Source organism: Danio aesculapii, chromosome 4 (assembly GCF_903798145.1).
Source record: "Danio aesculapii chromosome 4, fDanAes4.1, whole genome shotgun sequence".
Taxonomy (NCBI): domain Eukaryota; kingdom Metazoa; phylum Chordata; class Actinopteri; order Cypriniformes; family Danionidae; genus Danio; species Danio aesculapii.
In genome coordinates this window covers 2,725,076-2,742,021 of record NC_079438.1, presented here as the reverse complement: position 1 = coordinate 2,742,021, position 16,946 = coordinate 2,725,076, and the positions used below count along the sequence as shown (strand labels likewise).

General features: G+C 38.7%; 1 protein-coding gene across 1 annotated transcript; it reads right to left on the bottom strand.

Moving 5' to 3' along the window:
• Window positions 1-3,000: 3,000 nt before the first annotated feature.
• LOC130222781 (gastrula zinc finger protein XlCGF8.2DB-like) lies at window positions 3,001-15,425 on the bottom strand. The gene is made up of 4 exons (XM_056455328.1): window positions 15,381-15,425; window positions 14,601-14,750; window positions 7,095-7,920; window positions 3,001-6,042 (listed from the first exon to the last, which is right to left on the bottom strand). The coding sequence occupies exons 2-4, from the start codon at window positions 14,683-14,685 to the stop codon at window positions 5,937-5,939; spliced, it is 1,017 nt and encodes a 338-aa protein (XP_056311303.1). The 5' UTR covers window positions 14,686-14,750; window positions 15,381-15,425; the 3' UTR covers window positions 3,001-5,936.
• Between the last annotated feature and the right edge of the window lie 1,521 nt (window positions 15,426-16,946).

Below are 16,946 nucleotides of genomic sequence, written 5' to 3'. Positions count from 1 at the left end.
TTCTCAAGCTCAACAGAAATGTCTGTGATTGGCTGTGAAGGTCATCAGTTCATCCCTCTTTATCGCCGTTCGAAGAATGCAAACACAGATACATGGACACTGGAGCATTTCAAACCCACAAAGATCAGCTGGTCTGTCTAGCTGGCATATGAATGATCCGCTGATGGATCAACTGAACTACACTGCTTTCAAATGGTCCAGTGTATTTCTGTTTGCACTTTGTGAACAGCGATGAAGAGAGTGAACCTAAAAAATACAAACCCTTGCAATTCAAGTCAATAAAATGCAAGCACTTTTTAATTCAATGTATTATTTTTCAGTTAGTGCTATTCGACTAATTTTTTATTTCAACTACTTCAGGCATTATTCTTTGCTTCATACCATTCACAGGGATAGGCTACAGGTGACTGATGTATTTCTGTTAAAAATGCTGTCATTTCATATACATTTAACATTCTAATTTTATCTTATGATGATTAAAGACTGATGAAATATAAAATAGAAAAAAAATATCGAAGCATCCCTAATGGTCTAAGGCAGGGGTCCCCAAACTTGTTCCTGGAGGGCCGGTGTCCTGCAGATTTTAGCTCCAACCCTAATCAAACACACCTGAACAAGCTAATCAAGGTCTTACTAGGTATACTTAAAACACCCAGGCAGGTGTGTTGAAGAAAGTTGGAGCTAAACCCTTCAGGGACACCGGCCCTCCAGGACCGAGATTGGTGACCCCTGGTCCAAGGCATTGCTTTGAGTGTTACAGTGTATTGATGATGCATTTCTGCAATTAGCAAACAGAATCACAGTTTTTGCCTAGTGAGGGCTACAGGTGTGGGCTGCCCATGTCAGACCACCACTAATGGCCCGTTTCCACCGAGTGGTATGGTTTGGTACGCTTTTATGGCCCTTTCCTCTGTCAAAAGGTACCAAAAAGCAAACCGTACCATACCACTTTTTGGGTACCCTTTGTAAAGGGTATTTAGCACGACAAAAGGGTACCAAAAGGCAGAGCTAGACGTGCAGCTGAACGTTATTGGTTTACAGAGAAACGTCACTAGCACATACACAAGCAGGAGAAGGAAATCAAAGGAACTGCAATTTTTAAATACACAGCCGAGACATTAAATTGTAATAAAATTTAAATAAAATAATGAGCCATGGTCGACCCGAGCTTAAACAACCCTTCGTGTTATCTTGTTGTACAGCCACAAAGCTAAGAAGAACAAAATCTGCCATGTCCTGTTTTTTTTGTTTTACGAGGCTGTATAAAAGTGCGAGCGGTTTCCCTTTCTCACCATTGGTACCCTTTTGGCTGTGGAAACGCAAGCCTGATAAAGGTGACCCGTACTGTACCAGTCAGTGAAGACAGGCCATTAGGGTCCAACATTTTGACATTGAGAACTTTCAATGATCCTGTTGGACCCTTATGGCCTGTTTCCACTGGGTGCCATTATGCAAGCACTAAGTGGGCCCATTAGGGCCAGGACACACCAAGCAAACACCAAACAACTAGCACCAACCAAACCCAAGTGTGTTGACGCCTCGTGTTAGATCGCATCTGAACCAAAAAGCTGCGTGTGAACACACCAAACGGACGAAATCTGACAGACATGACAGCCACATTCTGCACCTACACAAGACATCTTTACGCTCTACCTTTCTTGTTTCTCAAGGGGAAACCGAACTTCTCACGCAGGCAAAGCATAAACAAAGCAGCTTTAGTACCATTATAACAGCCATTTTCACTCAGCCAGAGGCATTCGTTCCTGCAAATTTAAAACCTTATAACATCATTGAAAGCCATCTCCTTAGTTGCTTCCCCTCTAAAGGGGGATTATCAGCCTGATCCGGTGCATTATCCACTGCCGCTAGTTGTGGAACTGAACCATAATCATGTTCCAGGTGCTGGGCAACCACTGGCACAGGGTCCTCTCATCCACATGAGTGTAAGTATACAAGTATCCACTTGGCTTTGGTGCTAGCAACCCACGTATGCGATCCGTTTTGATATGTCCAGCTTTGGGATAATTTGAAGGTCAGGAATCCAGCTCTCAAATAATTTAACCAGCTCTTAGCCCTCAGACCCTTCTGGTAAACCAACGACTCAAACACTGCATCTGCATCCACGGTTTTCCAGATAATCGATATGATCTTGTAAGTCGCGTACCTGCTTCTCCAAATCTGTTATTCTTGCATCTATGAATGAAGTCAGGGTCTCAACAGCAGAAATCCTCTCTACTGCATCACCAATTTGCCTTGTCATTGGTCTGAATTTGGGCTGTTTGATCATGTATTGCCTTAGTTCGCACTTAGGACTTGACACTATTAGCAGGTTTGGCATGCTGTCCCAGGAGAGAACCCTGAGCTCAGAGATAATTCAATATTATCTCAATAAGCATATAAGCGGGTTCAAGATGAGGTAGGTCTTGAGAGCTCCCCTTGGTAAAGGGAGGAAAAGGAGGAGATGGGGTGGAAGAGGGGATTCTTCCAAAATGGAGATAAGGTAGTAGGGCGAAATTTGTCTATTTACTGTAAGCTTGAATCAATCTGATTGGATTATTGCCGATTACGGATGAGGCCAGCCGCGATCAATCATATCACGTGTTCCTTGTCCATAGCACACATGTTTTCTGTTATATTTTCCATTGCCATTAGCAAGTTTGATTCTGTGCCATTACCTGAAATGGAGGCCATAAAGATAATTTGACTGGCTCGGTAGAGACTGAACAATTTTTTTTTCACATTCTTGGCTTTGCTACAAATCGGTCTTGCAAAATAATCATTCTCATAACAGGAAGCAGCCGTAACTAAAAGGCTACCAGGTACTTGACAGATGGTTAATCAAATATTTCCAGGAGTTTGTTCGGTTTGCGTCTTAAGTTCTACGGTTCATTCTTTCTTCCCCTGAAAATCTCTAATTCTGGTTGTCGTCACCGTTCTGATAAATGCTGGAAAGAGGATTGGAGTGAGTGGTGGAGAAGCGAGACAAACACAACAGCAGCATCAGATTCAGACACTTTTATTTGACACTCATTCCGTTAAAAGTAACCCGGGATTCCCAACTAATGCTGCAATTCACTGACACAGGCAACAAAATAAAATGACATTATTCTCGGTTTTGTGATCTCATCATACATTACACAAAAAAAACCCTACGATAGCTATCGTTTTATATACACGTTCAAACCTGTTAGCATTTTTTCTCCACGTCGAAAATAAATAGGACTGTAGTGTTGCATTTATAATATCTATCAAAGCTCGTCTTAAGTTTGAATGCATTCGACCACATGCATGTCACCATATAGATATAGATCCAAGATGGCGCAGATGACGATGGCAGCCTCCGTGTCGTGTTGTATTCTGATATAGAGCAATCGGATTCAATGTGTTGTCCGCTTTCGGCCAAGTCCAGTGATGCTGGAGCTACTACATTTCTTGTTTGATTTGCGGACTCTGACTTGATTTACATTCCTGAGGTAAAACACAACGTTTGAAAAGGGTGTTTACTTATTGCTGTGTGGACTGAAAACCGAGGCCTTCAAAACTGATGATGTATTTTAGTCATGACCAATTCAGCTACCATGGTGGACGACATTGTAAAAAAAGCAGATGTTATGGATGCCGTCCAATTTGACAGCTTTATTAAAGATTAACGTCAGTTTGTAGATGCTCTATATTGCCTGTCTTCAAAAAGACACTGAATGTTTACTGGGAGCTGTTGTTCAGCAGAAACAGACCACAGTTGACGCATTTTGTGAGAGGTTGCCACATAATCATCAAGAAAGACTTGAGGTAAGTTGTGTTGACTTGAATGAAGAATTTGCCAATGTTGAGTTTGATGTTCATTGATTATAATAAACTACAATGTATTTTACAGAAGCACATTCGATTCTCAGATTACCCAATCCCAGATCACTCAGACCGACCAAAAGGTGGACCAAAGCGAACTTTTTGGGGCAGTTTGTTTTGGTCCTAAACACCTTTGAGTTACCATCAAAGTGCTGCGAAGTTAGGGACAGTTACTACATACTATCTGGAGTATTACTTAGTAAAATCGCAGCATTTTGCCATAATAAAAATTACACACAACGCAATTTGATTTACCAATTAGCAAAACTGCTATTGCCGTGTGAATATATCCTTAGTTTTATGATCCTGCTCAGACAAACACCAAGTTATTCAATTTAATTTAATAAACAGACTGCAATGTCAAGTTAGCCACGCTATAAATTAAACATTTGCTTGTATTTTCTAGAAATATAAGTACAAATATTACTAAGACACAATTTTTAGTTTGAAAGGGTACACGTTCTGTTGTTGTATTAAACGTTATTGAGAGGAGCATTACGCAGAAATGAAAGAGTGTACTACTTGTAGCTTAATAACTACATAAACATGCTGTTTGCTTGATGTTTTCAGCCAAAAATGTACAACTATATGCATATACCTGTTGGTTTACACAATGTTGTTTTTGTAACTGAAAACCCATACAACTTATGCTTATGAAAGTTCTGCCATCATAATTTCTGTGTAAACATTCTGTCTGAAATGTGCTACTACTCAGTAGGTACTACGTTTGAATTTACTACTCGAATGTTAGAAAAGTGTGTTCTATATAGTATCACTTGTGTTGACCTACGTGAAGAATTTGCTAATGCTAAGTTTGTAATTACTTGTTCGGTGTTCAATGATTATAATAAATGCAACCGCTTCAATGGTTGATCCCAGATCACACGGACCGATGTGGAGTCTGAGCCGAAAGAGCCTTAATTCCCCAGTATACGTCAAACGTATCCAGAAAAATTAGCGAAATTACATAATCGAGAACAAAATTTGGCCAAAAACGTTATTTAGCAGAATTCGTTTTTCATTCGACACTGCTCACCAAAGTGACATTTTTGGGGGAGTTTGTTTAGGACCTAAACACGTTTGGGTTACCATTTGGAGTACTATTTAGTAAAATCACAGCATTTTAAGATAATATACTCACACACATTTGACTCTTACAGCAAAACTGCAACTTCTTTATCCTGTTTCAAAAAAAAATCCTGAGTTTGATGTTCCTGCTCTGCATCTGTCTCAGACAAACACAGAATTATTAAATTTAATTTAATAATCAGGCTGCAAAGTCAAGTTAGCCATGCTATAAATGAAACATTTGCGGTGTTGGAATTTTTAAACATCCAAAAAGGAGTCTTTAGCTGTGTTCAAAATTGCCTACTACATTCGAATTTAAAACTCGACTTTTAGAAACGACTCGACTTTTAGAAAAGTGTGTTCTATTTAGTATGAATAGAATTGGGACGTACTACATCACATGACCTATCATGTCAGTTGCGTCGATTCACTCCCATTTATGAATTCGCTCGCGATACATCATGGGACAGCGTAGCGTCCATCAGATTCTCACCGGAAGTAGTAGGTCATCTGGGTAATTTTCGTATACTGTTTTTCGAATTCTATGAATTCGGACATACTACACTGCTCGGATAATGTTTATAGTGTGCTATATAATATGGAAGTATGCAATTGCGAACAAAGCATTTGTAAACAGTACTATAAGAGAGCTAGCCGGCAGCTAGCTCTCTGCAACTCTCACATGGTCGCCCACTGAAGCTAAGCAGGGCTGCGCCCGGTCAGTACCTGGATGGGAAATCACATGGGACCACAAGCTAGGTTGCTGCCAGAAGTGGTGTTAGTGAGCCCAGCAGGGGGGGCCCAACCTGCGGTCTTGTCCTGATGCCCCAGTATAGTGACGGGGACTCTATACTGCTCAGTAAGCGCCGTCTTTCGGATGAGTCCTGACTCTCTATGGTCATTAAAAATCCCAGGATGTCCTTCGAAAAAGAGTAGGGGTTTAACCCCGGCATCCTGACCAAATCTGCCCACTGGCCTCTGTCCATCATGGCCTCCTAACTATCCCCATATGATAATTGGCTTCATCCCTCTGTCTCCTCTACACCAATCAGCTGGTCTGGCACAAAAATGGTGGCCGCCGCGTCATCCAGGTGGATGCTGCACACTGGTGATGGATGAGATCCCCCCCTATGTGTGTAAGGAAAAAAAATGTAAGGAATTATTATTATAATGGTGCTTCTTGTGGAGAAGGCTTTTGCCAGATGTTCATGAAACCGTTCTCTCTGGGATGCCCATTGGTGTTGTGTTTAGGAGTACATGCGAGCAGCATGACACATTTACAACCCTGCCTACTGCAGCGTGGGGCTTTCCGAGTGTTCGAAAACTGTATACCAGTGGTCTCAAACTCCTGGAGGGCCGCAGCTCTGCATAGTTTTGCTTCAACCACCTGAAACTCATACCTGCTTAATAGTCTCTAGTAGTCTTGAATCCATTGATTAGTTGAATCAGCTGTGTTTGATTAAGGTAGGAGCAAAACTGTGCAGAGCTGCGGCCCTCCAGGAATCCAGTTTGAGACCTACGCTGTACGCCATCATCACTTTGCCTCTTCAAACTTCCCTTTGTCCTCAAATGAAGAACAAAAATGAACTTCTTTTGAAGCAAATTGGGGCCTTTAGGTTTGTAAATGTGTTCATGTACCACAGTGGACCTGCACCGTAAAGCAGGTCGCACACTGGAAGCGCCACTCGGCGCTGCGACACGGTGCGCACATGACAGTTTAAAGTATCACACACCAGACGCGGACATTCGCATCATATTTAACATGAAACTAATCAGATGGCGCGGCAGAGAAATGAATAGTGTCCTGAGTCGTGGCTGGGTGCCGTGGACAGCCGCCGACTTGCGGCGCCGGTGTGTGTACTCTGATAGAAACCTATGTTTAGAATTCTGAAATGTGTGGCGCTACGCGGCACACCACAGAGTGGCGCTTCTGGTGTGCGACCTGCTTAAGAGTGTGTTCAGGGAATTTTGACTGAGATGGAGCACGGATAGCAGCTTTGAGTGTATTGGCATTGGTGATACGCAGATTGGCTATCTTCGCTACGTGTAGCCTTTCCCTCCTACCTCAACACAACTGGATACACCCCTTTGCCAAACCACTTTTAAACAAGAACTACAGAATAAAACTGCTAAAACGAAGGGATTTAATCATACATTTAACCACTTTAAGGTATAATTACCCCTGTTCTTCAGAGTGGAGCTTCAAGTGAGTTTTGTAGCTATCTCTGTGAGCGTAACACTTTCCACAGTGTCCACATATAAACGGCTTCTCTCCGGTGTGAGTTCTCATGTGGCAATCAAGATAGTTTTTACATGTAAAGCTTTTGCCACAGTGCGTGCAAGGGTAAGGCTTCTCTCCAGTGTGAGATCTTATGTGCAAATTGAGGTTGCTCTTCTGTGTGAAACTCTTTCCACAGTGAGTGCAAGTGTAAGGTCTCTCTCCGGTGTGAATTCTCATGTGGACTTTAAGGAGCTCTTTTTCAGCGAAACTCTTTCCACACTGTTGGCAGGGGAAGGGTTTCTCTCCGGTGTGAATTTTCATGTGCTTTTTAAGTTTATTATTTATAGTAAAACTTCTTCCACATTGTTGGCAGACGAATGGCTGGACGCTATTGTGAACTCTCATGTGCGTCTCGAGTTTTTGCTTCTGAACGAATCTCATGTCACACTGTTGGCAGGCGAAAGGCTTCTCTCCAGTGTGAAGTCTCATGTGGGCCTTAAGGCTGTGTAAATGAGTGAAACTCTTTCCGCACTGATCACACATGAAGAGTTTCTCGCAGGTGTGAATCTTCACGTGGGCTTGAAGGTGGCGTTTTAATCGGAAACTTTTTCCGCATTGGCAGCAGGTACAATCAGCATCGAATCTATTTTTCTCATCTCTTTTACGGGAGCTCTTTTTCGTCTTAGTGGGTGGTTCATCAGTCACTAAGTCTTCGTGTTCCTCATTCTGATCTTTCTCTTCAGTTTCATTCAGTTCTTGAGTCTCTTCTTTCAGCAACATCGGCTCTAAAGAGAAAAATAAAACAAGTCAACTCGGCTATATATATATATATATATATATATATATATATATATATATATATATATACACACACACATACATGCGTACGTACGTACATACATACACACACACATTATATTATATATATATATATATAGATATATACATATATATATACACGTGTATATATATATATATATATATATATATATATATATATATATATACACACATATATACACACACACACACACACACACACACACACACACATATATATATATATATATAGATATATATATATATATATATATATATATATATATATACACACAAAATGCATATCAAAAATTAAGCGACCGTTTCAATATCACAATAATTAACCCCCAAAAAAGCAGCGCAATCACTTCCAGACTGCTGTTGTGGAGGGGGTGTTCGGGGGTGAGGTGTCTGAAGAACCGGGATAGGTAACTGTATTAAAATAGGCATCGACTTAGAATATCACTTACCAGTTTAATAATGATTTGATCAGCTGTAGTTAGAAACAGAGCATGTGAGCGGAGCAGTAAAGTGTGACGCTCCGCTAATCGGTCCGCTCATGGTCCTGTGCTCCACGCAGTCGCTAACCACCCAAAGTCCTTCGTTAACATTCCGCGCACGGTAAACCAATACCGCTCAGATCCCGCTCCGAAATTAAATCACTATCTAAAATTAAAGCACGTTGATATGATAAGTTTCTGTTTCAAAGTGGCATTCTTTCTTGTTTTTTTTTCTTTCAGTACAGTTTTTTAATAATGTTTTAATAGGCCTAGTTATCAAATGTGTATTTGATAGCCTATTTTTTAGGCAGCTGTGTGTGTTATACTATATTTTAACTGACTGTTAGCCTATATTAAACTAAGGAGTTCTGAACATAACTGGAATTACAAATTCACTTCCACGACTACGTCTTATTAATGTATACCCTTGTTTTAATTTATGTTTTACTTTAATTAATTATGAAATCAAACAATTCGTTTTTTTGATTAGTCCTACTAAATCTATAAATAAAAGAATTAACTTACTAATTAATTCATGGCATTTAAGCCTGAATAAAAAGAACACATAGGGGTACGAAATGAATTAACAAGAATGAACGAAACGAAAATTCTAAAATAATGTGTGATAATATGTAGCTTAAAGAGAACTATTCTAAATTTGTGCCCATGATTTTGTCTGCATGTCATCATAGCTTACAACAGACATGTGGAGCATGTGTAGGGCTGGGGAAGGCTATGGGATGAGCCATTAAAACAATCATACATCATATACAACCAACAAACCAACTTTTTTCCATTTGAAAATTTACATTAATAATACTTCTTATAAAATATCCATTTTTAAAATAAGACGAGTGGATGCCAAACCTGTCCTGGATCTGTGTCAAAAACACCTCCGTTTATTTGCACAATTGGAGAAAGAAGTCCAAAACAAAACTCGAACTAAGGAGTTCAAGTTAGTTATGGAGTTCAATTATTGTTTTAATGAAGTCACGAACATTGAAACATGTGTAAAATAAAAATAAAAGTTGAAAATAGCAGGGAGAAGAAAGTGAGAGGAAGTGCGGAAAGACGACAAAGTTGTAAAGATTCGTTCTTGAATCTAAAGTGGCAGACTTGGCACATTCCAGAAAGCACGACCACGTGCTACGTAAATATGGTGCAACAAAAGGTGAGCTAGTTACATAACATAAATTAATAGCTAGATAAAAAGATAGCATAGGTGGAGGGCAAACAAACCCCAGAGTAAGGCTAAGATATTCGCTTTAATGCATTTTGAAAAAAAAAAAAAGATTTTTCTAGTTTTCTAAACAATTTCTACTCGTTTCCCGAATAGGCTATAACATTTAACTGGTCAAACTAATATTAAATTATTATATATATATATATATATATATATATATATATATATATATATATATATATATATATATATATATATATATATATATATATATACACACATTAAGCATTGCATTTTAAATACTGAATTATTTTAACATGCGAACAGCAGCATACAGTATATATTAACAACAGAACATCTTCACGCACCTGCGATTCCAACAGTGTAGATTAAAAAGAAAAAGAATAAAATAAAGAGGCCTGCCCTAGATATTTTTAACTTAAATTACAAATTTAGATTAAAACGAAAACACTGACTTGAATTCTTTTTAAGAACCAGCATACGCTATTTTTTTCTAATCATGTTTATTTCTTCCGTCAAATAAAAATAGCAAGCCGATTGCTCCACCGAAAATAATTAATTAATTTAATAAACATTTCATTAAAAACTCCGCTGTAATTCTTAATATCACAAACTAGGGATGCTTATTACGGTTTTGCCGCCCGACAACCGCCACTGTTAACCGAATGTTAACGGTTAACTGGTCAGATTGATAATAAATTATTATTTAATAAAAAAATTGACGTGCGATTAAATATTGAATTTTAAAATACTGATTTATGATTTATTTTAACACATATTAATGACAGAATATATTAACTACAGAACATCTTCAGGCACCTGCAGTTCCAACAGCACAGAAAAACCTAATAGCCTAAACAAAAAAAAAGAATAAAATAAAAAGAAAACACTGACTGAATCCTTTCTAAGACACAGCATAGGCTGTTTTTTTCCTGTCATATGTTTTTTTTTTCCTTCCATCAAATAAAAATATCCGGCTACCTCAAATCCACGTAAAATATGCATTTAATTAATGTTTCGCTATTATTATAATACCACAAACATCTGTCAACATCTTTAACAAGTCATAATTTTAAAGATCACGTCTTGAGCGTCTGGTTTTACCTCAGAGCTTTTGAGCTTTTTTTTTTCCCCTCTCTCACTCGCGGTTCATGTGTGTGTGATTTAAAGACAATATCATTGTCAAGGGGCGCATATGTTGACTTTTTCTAAAGTATAGGCTACTATAACATAATTTGTTATTTACATTTGATATTGCATTAATTTGCATACATGTTGTATAAGCTATAAAATAAAAGCCTCAGTTTGGTGCGGTGTTATTCATTATACAAAAATGAAGAAAATCTTTGGATTTGTTTGATTGGTAGATTATGTAGGCTATTTTAAACATGGATATTTTATAAGAACTATTATTAACTGTAATTTTCCAAATGGAAAAAAGGTTGGTTTGTTTGTTGTACACAGGGCCCCATCATACACCCGGCGCGATAAGCGCAAGACATGTTTGGCGGGATTTGTTGCTTTTTCAGACCAAGGCAACCCTTACACAATGCTTAATACACACAGGAGCAATACACAAATATCTTTACAGATGAAAAAACTAAAGGATTAATCATTTCGTGGGTCTTTTTTCAGTTTGTTTATGACGATCTGCATCTGTATAAAGTTATTATTAGTAGTAGTATTATTTATTATATGCATATTAATACTTGTTTTCATAAAAACAAGTTTAGATTTGTCCACCTGTGGGGTTTTGGCAACCCAGGCTCATTCTGAGAACGTAGTCCCGGGGACGTTTCTGGAGACCGCGAAATACGTCCCAGGAGGTACGTATTTGTGCAGTTTTTGTTTTCGCGAGTCCGCGAGAGGCTGCTGTGCACGCTTTTCCCCGCGCCGTTCTCGCGTAAACCCGCTAGAGGCCGCTGTCGAACGACCTTCCGCCTGTCTGCCTGGATGACGGAATGATTGACCGTGCGACCGGCCAATCGGCGGGCTGACCCACCCTCCTCCGTCCCTAAACTCAACCAACGACGGTTCACAAAAGCCGTCCAGAAAAAGAAAAGCCCTTGTCTGATTTTTACCACGTTTTCAGATTTTGACCACATTCTCACCCTGTGATGAACTTGTCGCTTCATTTTTTGGATTTTGTTTTTGTTTTCTTACCTGATTTCTGGAACCGCTCTTCCCCGGACTCGAACCCGGTCGTCGTCGTTGTGGTCAGCCCCTCTCTGCGCCTCGAGTCCGCCAGAGTACACAAAGAGCTAACCGGACAAACTGGTTGCAGCGGGAAAGCCCTCCACACGGAGGCGAGCGGCCGGCTGGCCGGCCGGCCGGCAAGCGCCGAAGGGAACGGCGTCACACCGCCCCGCAGCGTTCGCTTAAAAAATGAAATGCAGCCGTACGTACCCCCGGCTACGTATTTCGCGATCTCCAGAAACGTCCCCGGGACTACGTTCTCAGAATGAGCCTGGGTTGGGTTTTGGAGACGTCTGCATCACCATATGGAGAATAAAAACAGGACGTGTATTTGGATATAACTCTTTTGACCAAACTTCGTTATTATTGTTAATTTATTCATTTGCTGGAAACTAGAACTGAATTTAGAAATAGTTTTGACACAAATCTTTGCGCTCAAAGGACATTAAATATGTAGGTTAATGAATGTCTTTAGCTGAGTGCGTACAGCACCATTTCCTTACTCCATGAAAGGAGTGAAGAGAAAATAAAGAGGCTGAAGGAGGAGATCTTGAACTAACGTTGGCATAACAACCATCAAAGTTCATTCTGGGTAGAGCGAGCGGTTCGGAGCGGATGAGCGAGCGGAGCGTAATCTTCAAATGGGTGCAAATAGTCCCACTCCGCTCACATGCTCTGGTTAGAAAACACACAGTTTAAGGGTGCTTTCACTCCTAGACTTTTGTTTCGGAAGCTGTCTCGTTTCCCCAGTTAGCACAATTCGTTTGGCATATGTGAAACCAGCAATCGCGCTCGGATTCGCGCCAAACTAATCGGTCCGAGATCGCCTGAATGAGGTGGTCTCGGCTCGATTGAAACGAACTCGGGAGCGGATCGATTGTGATGAGAAAGCGATACGATCCGAGCCTAGCTATATCACTGTATCATGGATATGTAATAAGCATATATACGGCTATATGAAGAGAGAGTTATGAGTAGGGCGGGAGGTCATTCCTACCTGTAAACGTGAGTCTCATGCGTCCCTATAATGAATAAGCTAACTGCTATGTATGAGGAAGTCTTACCTCTGATTTATACTTGGTGACGATGTCTGTGGGTGTCACCATTTTAGTTAATGATGTCTTGTTGCTCATCGTCATGAATTAAAATAAGGAGCATGACAGCTGAGCAGGACTCTGCAAAATAAACCCTGAAACTCTGACCAATGTGAGGAGAGTTAACTCGCACGTCACTTGTTTTAGCTCTTTTGGTCCGTTTAGAAACTTGGCCGTGTGAAAGCGAACCGCACAAAGTAAAAAGAGCAACACTAACAATTTGAATCCCCGTTTCAGAACAAATGAATCGATTCACAGGTGTGAAAGCACCCTCAATCTTCTAAGCTAGGGCTTATTATGCGGTCCTGGCGCCATCTTGTGGATAAACAACGTCAACCTTCTTTAACTAATGAATACCGACGTACTCTCTCTCAGAAATGATAAATATTTTGAAATAGGCACTATCCTTATAAATAAACTGCATAGTTGCAATCTGGACAACTACATTCTCGACTAAAAAAGCCCCAAAAGTACATTGTTGTCCAACAGCAGGAATATTTTTCAAACTGCAGAGCGTCCTCCGCTTGTATGTGGGCGGAGTAATACACGAGGTGAAGAGGCCTTTGTGTGCGGTTACTGGCAAAATATCTCACAGTATCTCAAGAACCAGCCAGAACTATTGCGTAAATAAATATATATATATATAAATATATAGTAATAATACTATGTATAACAATGGCATCATTGCAAAACCAAAAATAAATGATTACAAGTTAGTCATTAAAACTATTACTATGTTTAGAAATCTTCTCTCTATATTAACGTGCCTACGTACATACAGTTGAAGTCAAAATGATCAGCCCTCCTGTTTAATTTTTTTAATTCCTAAGTGTTTAACAGAGATTTTCTCAACACATTTCTAATCATAATAGTTTTAATAACTCATTTCTAATAACTGATTTATTTGATCTTTGCTATGACGACAGTAAATAATATTTGACTAGATATTTTAGCAAGATGCTAGTATTCAGCTTAAAGTGACATTCAAAGACTTGACTAGGGTTAATTCGGGAAGTCATTAGAAAACAGTTTTTTTCTGTAACCAACTGGGGGGGGGGGGGGGGGGGGTAATTAAGGGGGCTAATAACACCGACCTTAAATATTGTATAAAATAATAACAAACGTTTTTATTTCCGCCAAACTAAAAGAAATAAGACTTTACACAGGAAACGCTGTGAAAATTTCTGTGCTCCATCAAACGTCACTTATAAAATGATAATTTCACATGAGGGCAAATAATTTTGCCTTTAGCTGTATATACATTCATTCATTTTCCTTTGGGTTAGTCTTTATTTCAGAGGTCGCCACAGCGGAATGAACCGCCAGCTATTCCAGCATGTTTTACACAGAGGTTGGACTTCCAGCTGCAACCCAGTACTGGGAAACACCTATACACACATTTATACAGCACTGAGAATTTAGTTTACCCAATTCCCCTATAGCGCATGTGTTTGTACTGAGAGAACCCGGAGGAAACCCACGCGAACAGGGAGAACATGCTAACTCCACATAGAAATGGTTTTTAATAATATAGAAATTTTAGAAAATAACTATTTTTACCCATTTCATATTATTTTTTCCCGATTTACGATAAGGCATGCTGTAAAAGCAGACATTTAATCAAATGTTGATCTTTGAGAAAGAAAACCAACCTGTTTGTTCCTCAGGATCTTCATTTTTAACAGTGAATCTTTCCTCAATCTTCAGGTCTTCGCTCTCCTCTTTAATAAACGCCATCTTTATAACAGTGTGGAGATCAGTCGCTTCAGCAGGAGTTTTCCTCAGTGTTTGGACACTTTGTCCTGTTTAAAATGACAACAATGAACAGAAATAAGAGAAATCCACACTCAATCTGTGTCTCAATCAGCTCTCTAGTTCACTACTCAGTGCTGAAGGAGTCAGACTGAGGGAGAGACAACAGACTTAAATAACCCGAGTAGATTTAATAAAATAGAGGTAAAGTTGGCTTTATATTCGCACATTCGTTCATTTAAAAGTCTCTATATTGTTTACCGTGTTACTTTGAATATTGTAAAGTCCGAATGTGCGAATATTAAACCAACTTTACCTCTATTTAAATACATAGAGAATACAAATTATACATACATTTAGTATTAAATATAACACTGGCTACAAACGTTTGCTGTTAGTTTGTAACATGTTTGTTTATCGTTTTAGTTGCATTTACACTATTTTGATAAGTACATCAGCACGAAACAATTATTTCAATTGGAAACGAGTCGAAGTTTGTAAAGCGTTTTCCTCATTTCCACTCGTCAGTGACTGAATTCATGTTTACGAACAGATTGACGATACGCAGACGCGCCCTTTCTAGTGCGCTTGTAAAACTGACGTAAGATAAGGTGCTACATTTTAGTGAAGGTTGTTGTTGTTGTTTTAGCATAAACTTTGACATATTGTCAAGCACAAACCTTTTGTTTTGTTGGACCGCCGAAACAGGAGTACGGCGCAATCGATTGACGACACACACCGGCACCAAAATAAAAGTCTTACACACTACAAAGATATTTATGGGAGCCCGTTCACGCTACTGAATAAAAAAATACATACAATGTAAAAACAATTTTTTATAGTTATAAATTCAGAATTCTGAGTTATAAAGTAAGAATTTTGAGTTATAGTCACATTTATGAGTTATTAAGTCAGAATTTTGAGTTATAAAGTCGCAGTTCTGAGTTATAAAGTCAGAATTGCGAGTTACAAAGTCAGAATTCTGAGTTATAAATTCAGAATTGCGAATTAAGCCAGAATTCGGAATTATGAAGTCAAAATTGCGAGTTACAAAGTCAGAATTCTGAGATACAAAGTCAGAATTGCGAGTTATATTCAGAATTCCGAGTTATAAAGTCAGAATTGCGAGTTATAAAATCAGAATTGCGAGTTATAAAGTCAGAATTGCGAGTTATATTCAGAATTCCGAGTTATATTCAGAATTCCGAGTTATAAAGTCAGAATTCCGAGTTATAAAGTCAGAATTGTGAGTTATAAAGTCAGAATTGCGAGTTATATTCAGAATTCCGAGTTATAAAGTCAGAATTGTGAGTTATAAAGTCAGAATTGCGAGTTATATTCAGAATTCCGAGTTATAAAGTCAGAATTGCGAGTTATAAAAACAGAATTCCGAGTTATAAAGTCAGAATTGCGAGTTATAAAGTCAGAATTGCGAGTTATAAAGTCAGAATTGCGAGTTATAAAATCAGAATTCCGAGTTATAAAATCAGAATTGCGAGTTATAAAGTCAGAATTGCGAGTTATAAAGTCAGAATTGAGAGTTATAAAATCAGAATTCCGAGTTATAAAGTCAGAATTGCGAGTTATAAAGTCAGAATTGCGAGTTATAAAGTCAGAATTGCGAGTTATAAAAACAGAATTCCGAGTTATAAAGTCAGAATTGCGAGTTATAAAGTCAGAATTGCGAGTTATAAAGTCAGAATTGCGAGTTATAAAATCAGAATTGCGAGTTATAAAGTCAGAATTGCGAGTTATAAAGTCAGAATTGCGAGTTATAAAGTCAGAATTGCGAGTTGTAAAGTCAGAATTGCGAGTTATAAAGTCAGAATTGCGAGTTATAAAGTCAGAATTCCGAGTTATAAAGTCAGAATTGCGAGTTATAAAGTCAGAATTGCGAGTTATAAAGTCAGAATTGCGAGTTATAAAGTCAGAATTGCGAGTTATAAAATCAGAATTCCGAGTTATAAAGTCAGAATTGCGAGTTATAAAGTCAGAATTGCGAGTTATAAAGTCAGAATTGCGAGTTATAAAGTCAGAATTGCGAGTTATAAAATCAGAATTCCGAGTTATAAAGTCAGAATTGCGAGTTATAAAGTCAGAATTGCGAGTTATAAAGTCAGAATTGCGAGTTATAAAGTCAGAATTGCGAGTTATAAAGTCAGAATTGCGAGTTATAAAATCAGAATTCCGAGTTATAAAGTCAGAATTGCGAGTTATAAAGTCAGAATTGCGAGTTATAAAGTCAG

Excerpts from the sequence above, each read along its gene's own strand:
- LOC130222781 (XM_056455328.1), bottom strand. The coding sequence starts at position 14,685 with ATGGCGTTTATTAAAGAGGAGAGCGAAGACCTGAAGATTGAGGAAAGA. Across the intron at positions 7,921-14,600 it reads AGATCCTGAGGAACAAACAG|AGCCGATGTTGCTGAAAGAA; the intron begins GTTGGTTTTCTT and ends TTTTCTCTTTAG. Across the intron at positions 6,043-7,094 it reads CTCCACTCTGAAGAACAGGG|GGGGGGATCTCATCCATCAC; the intron begins GTAATTATACCT and ends TTACACACATAG.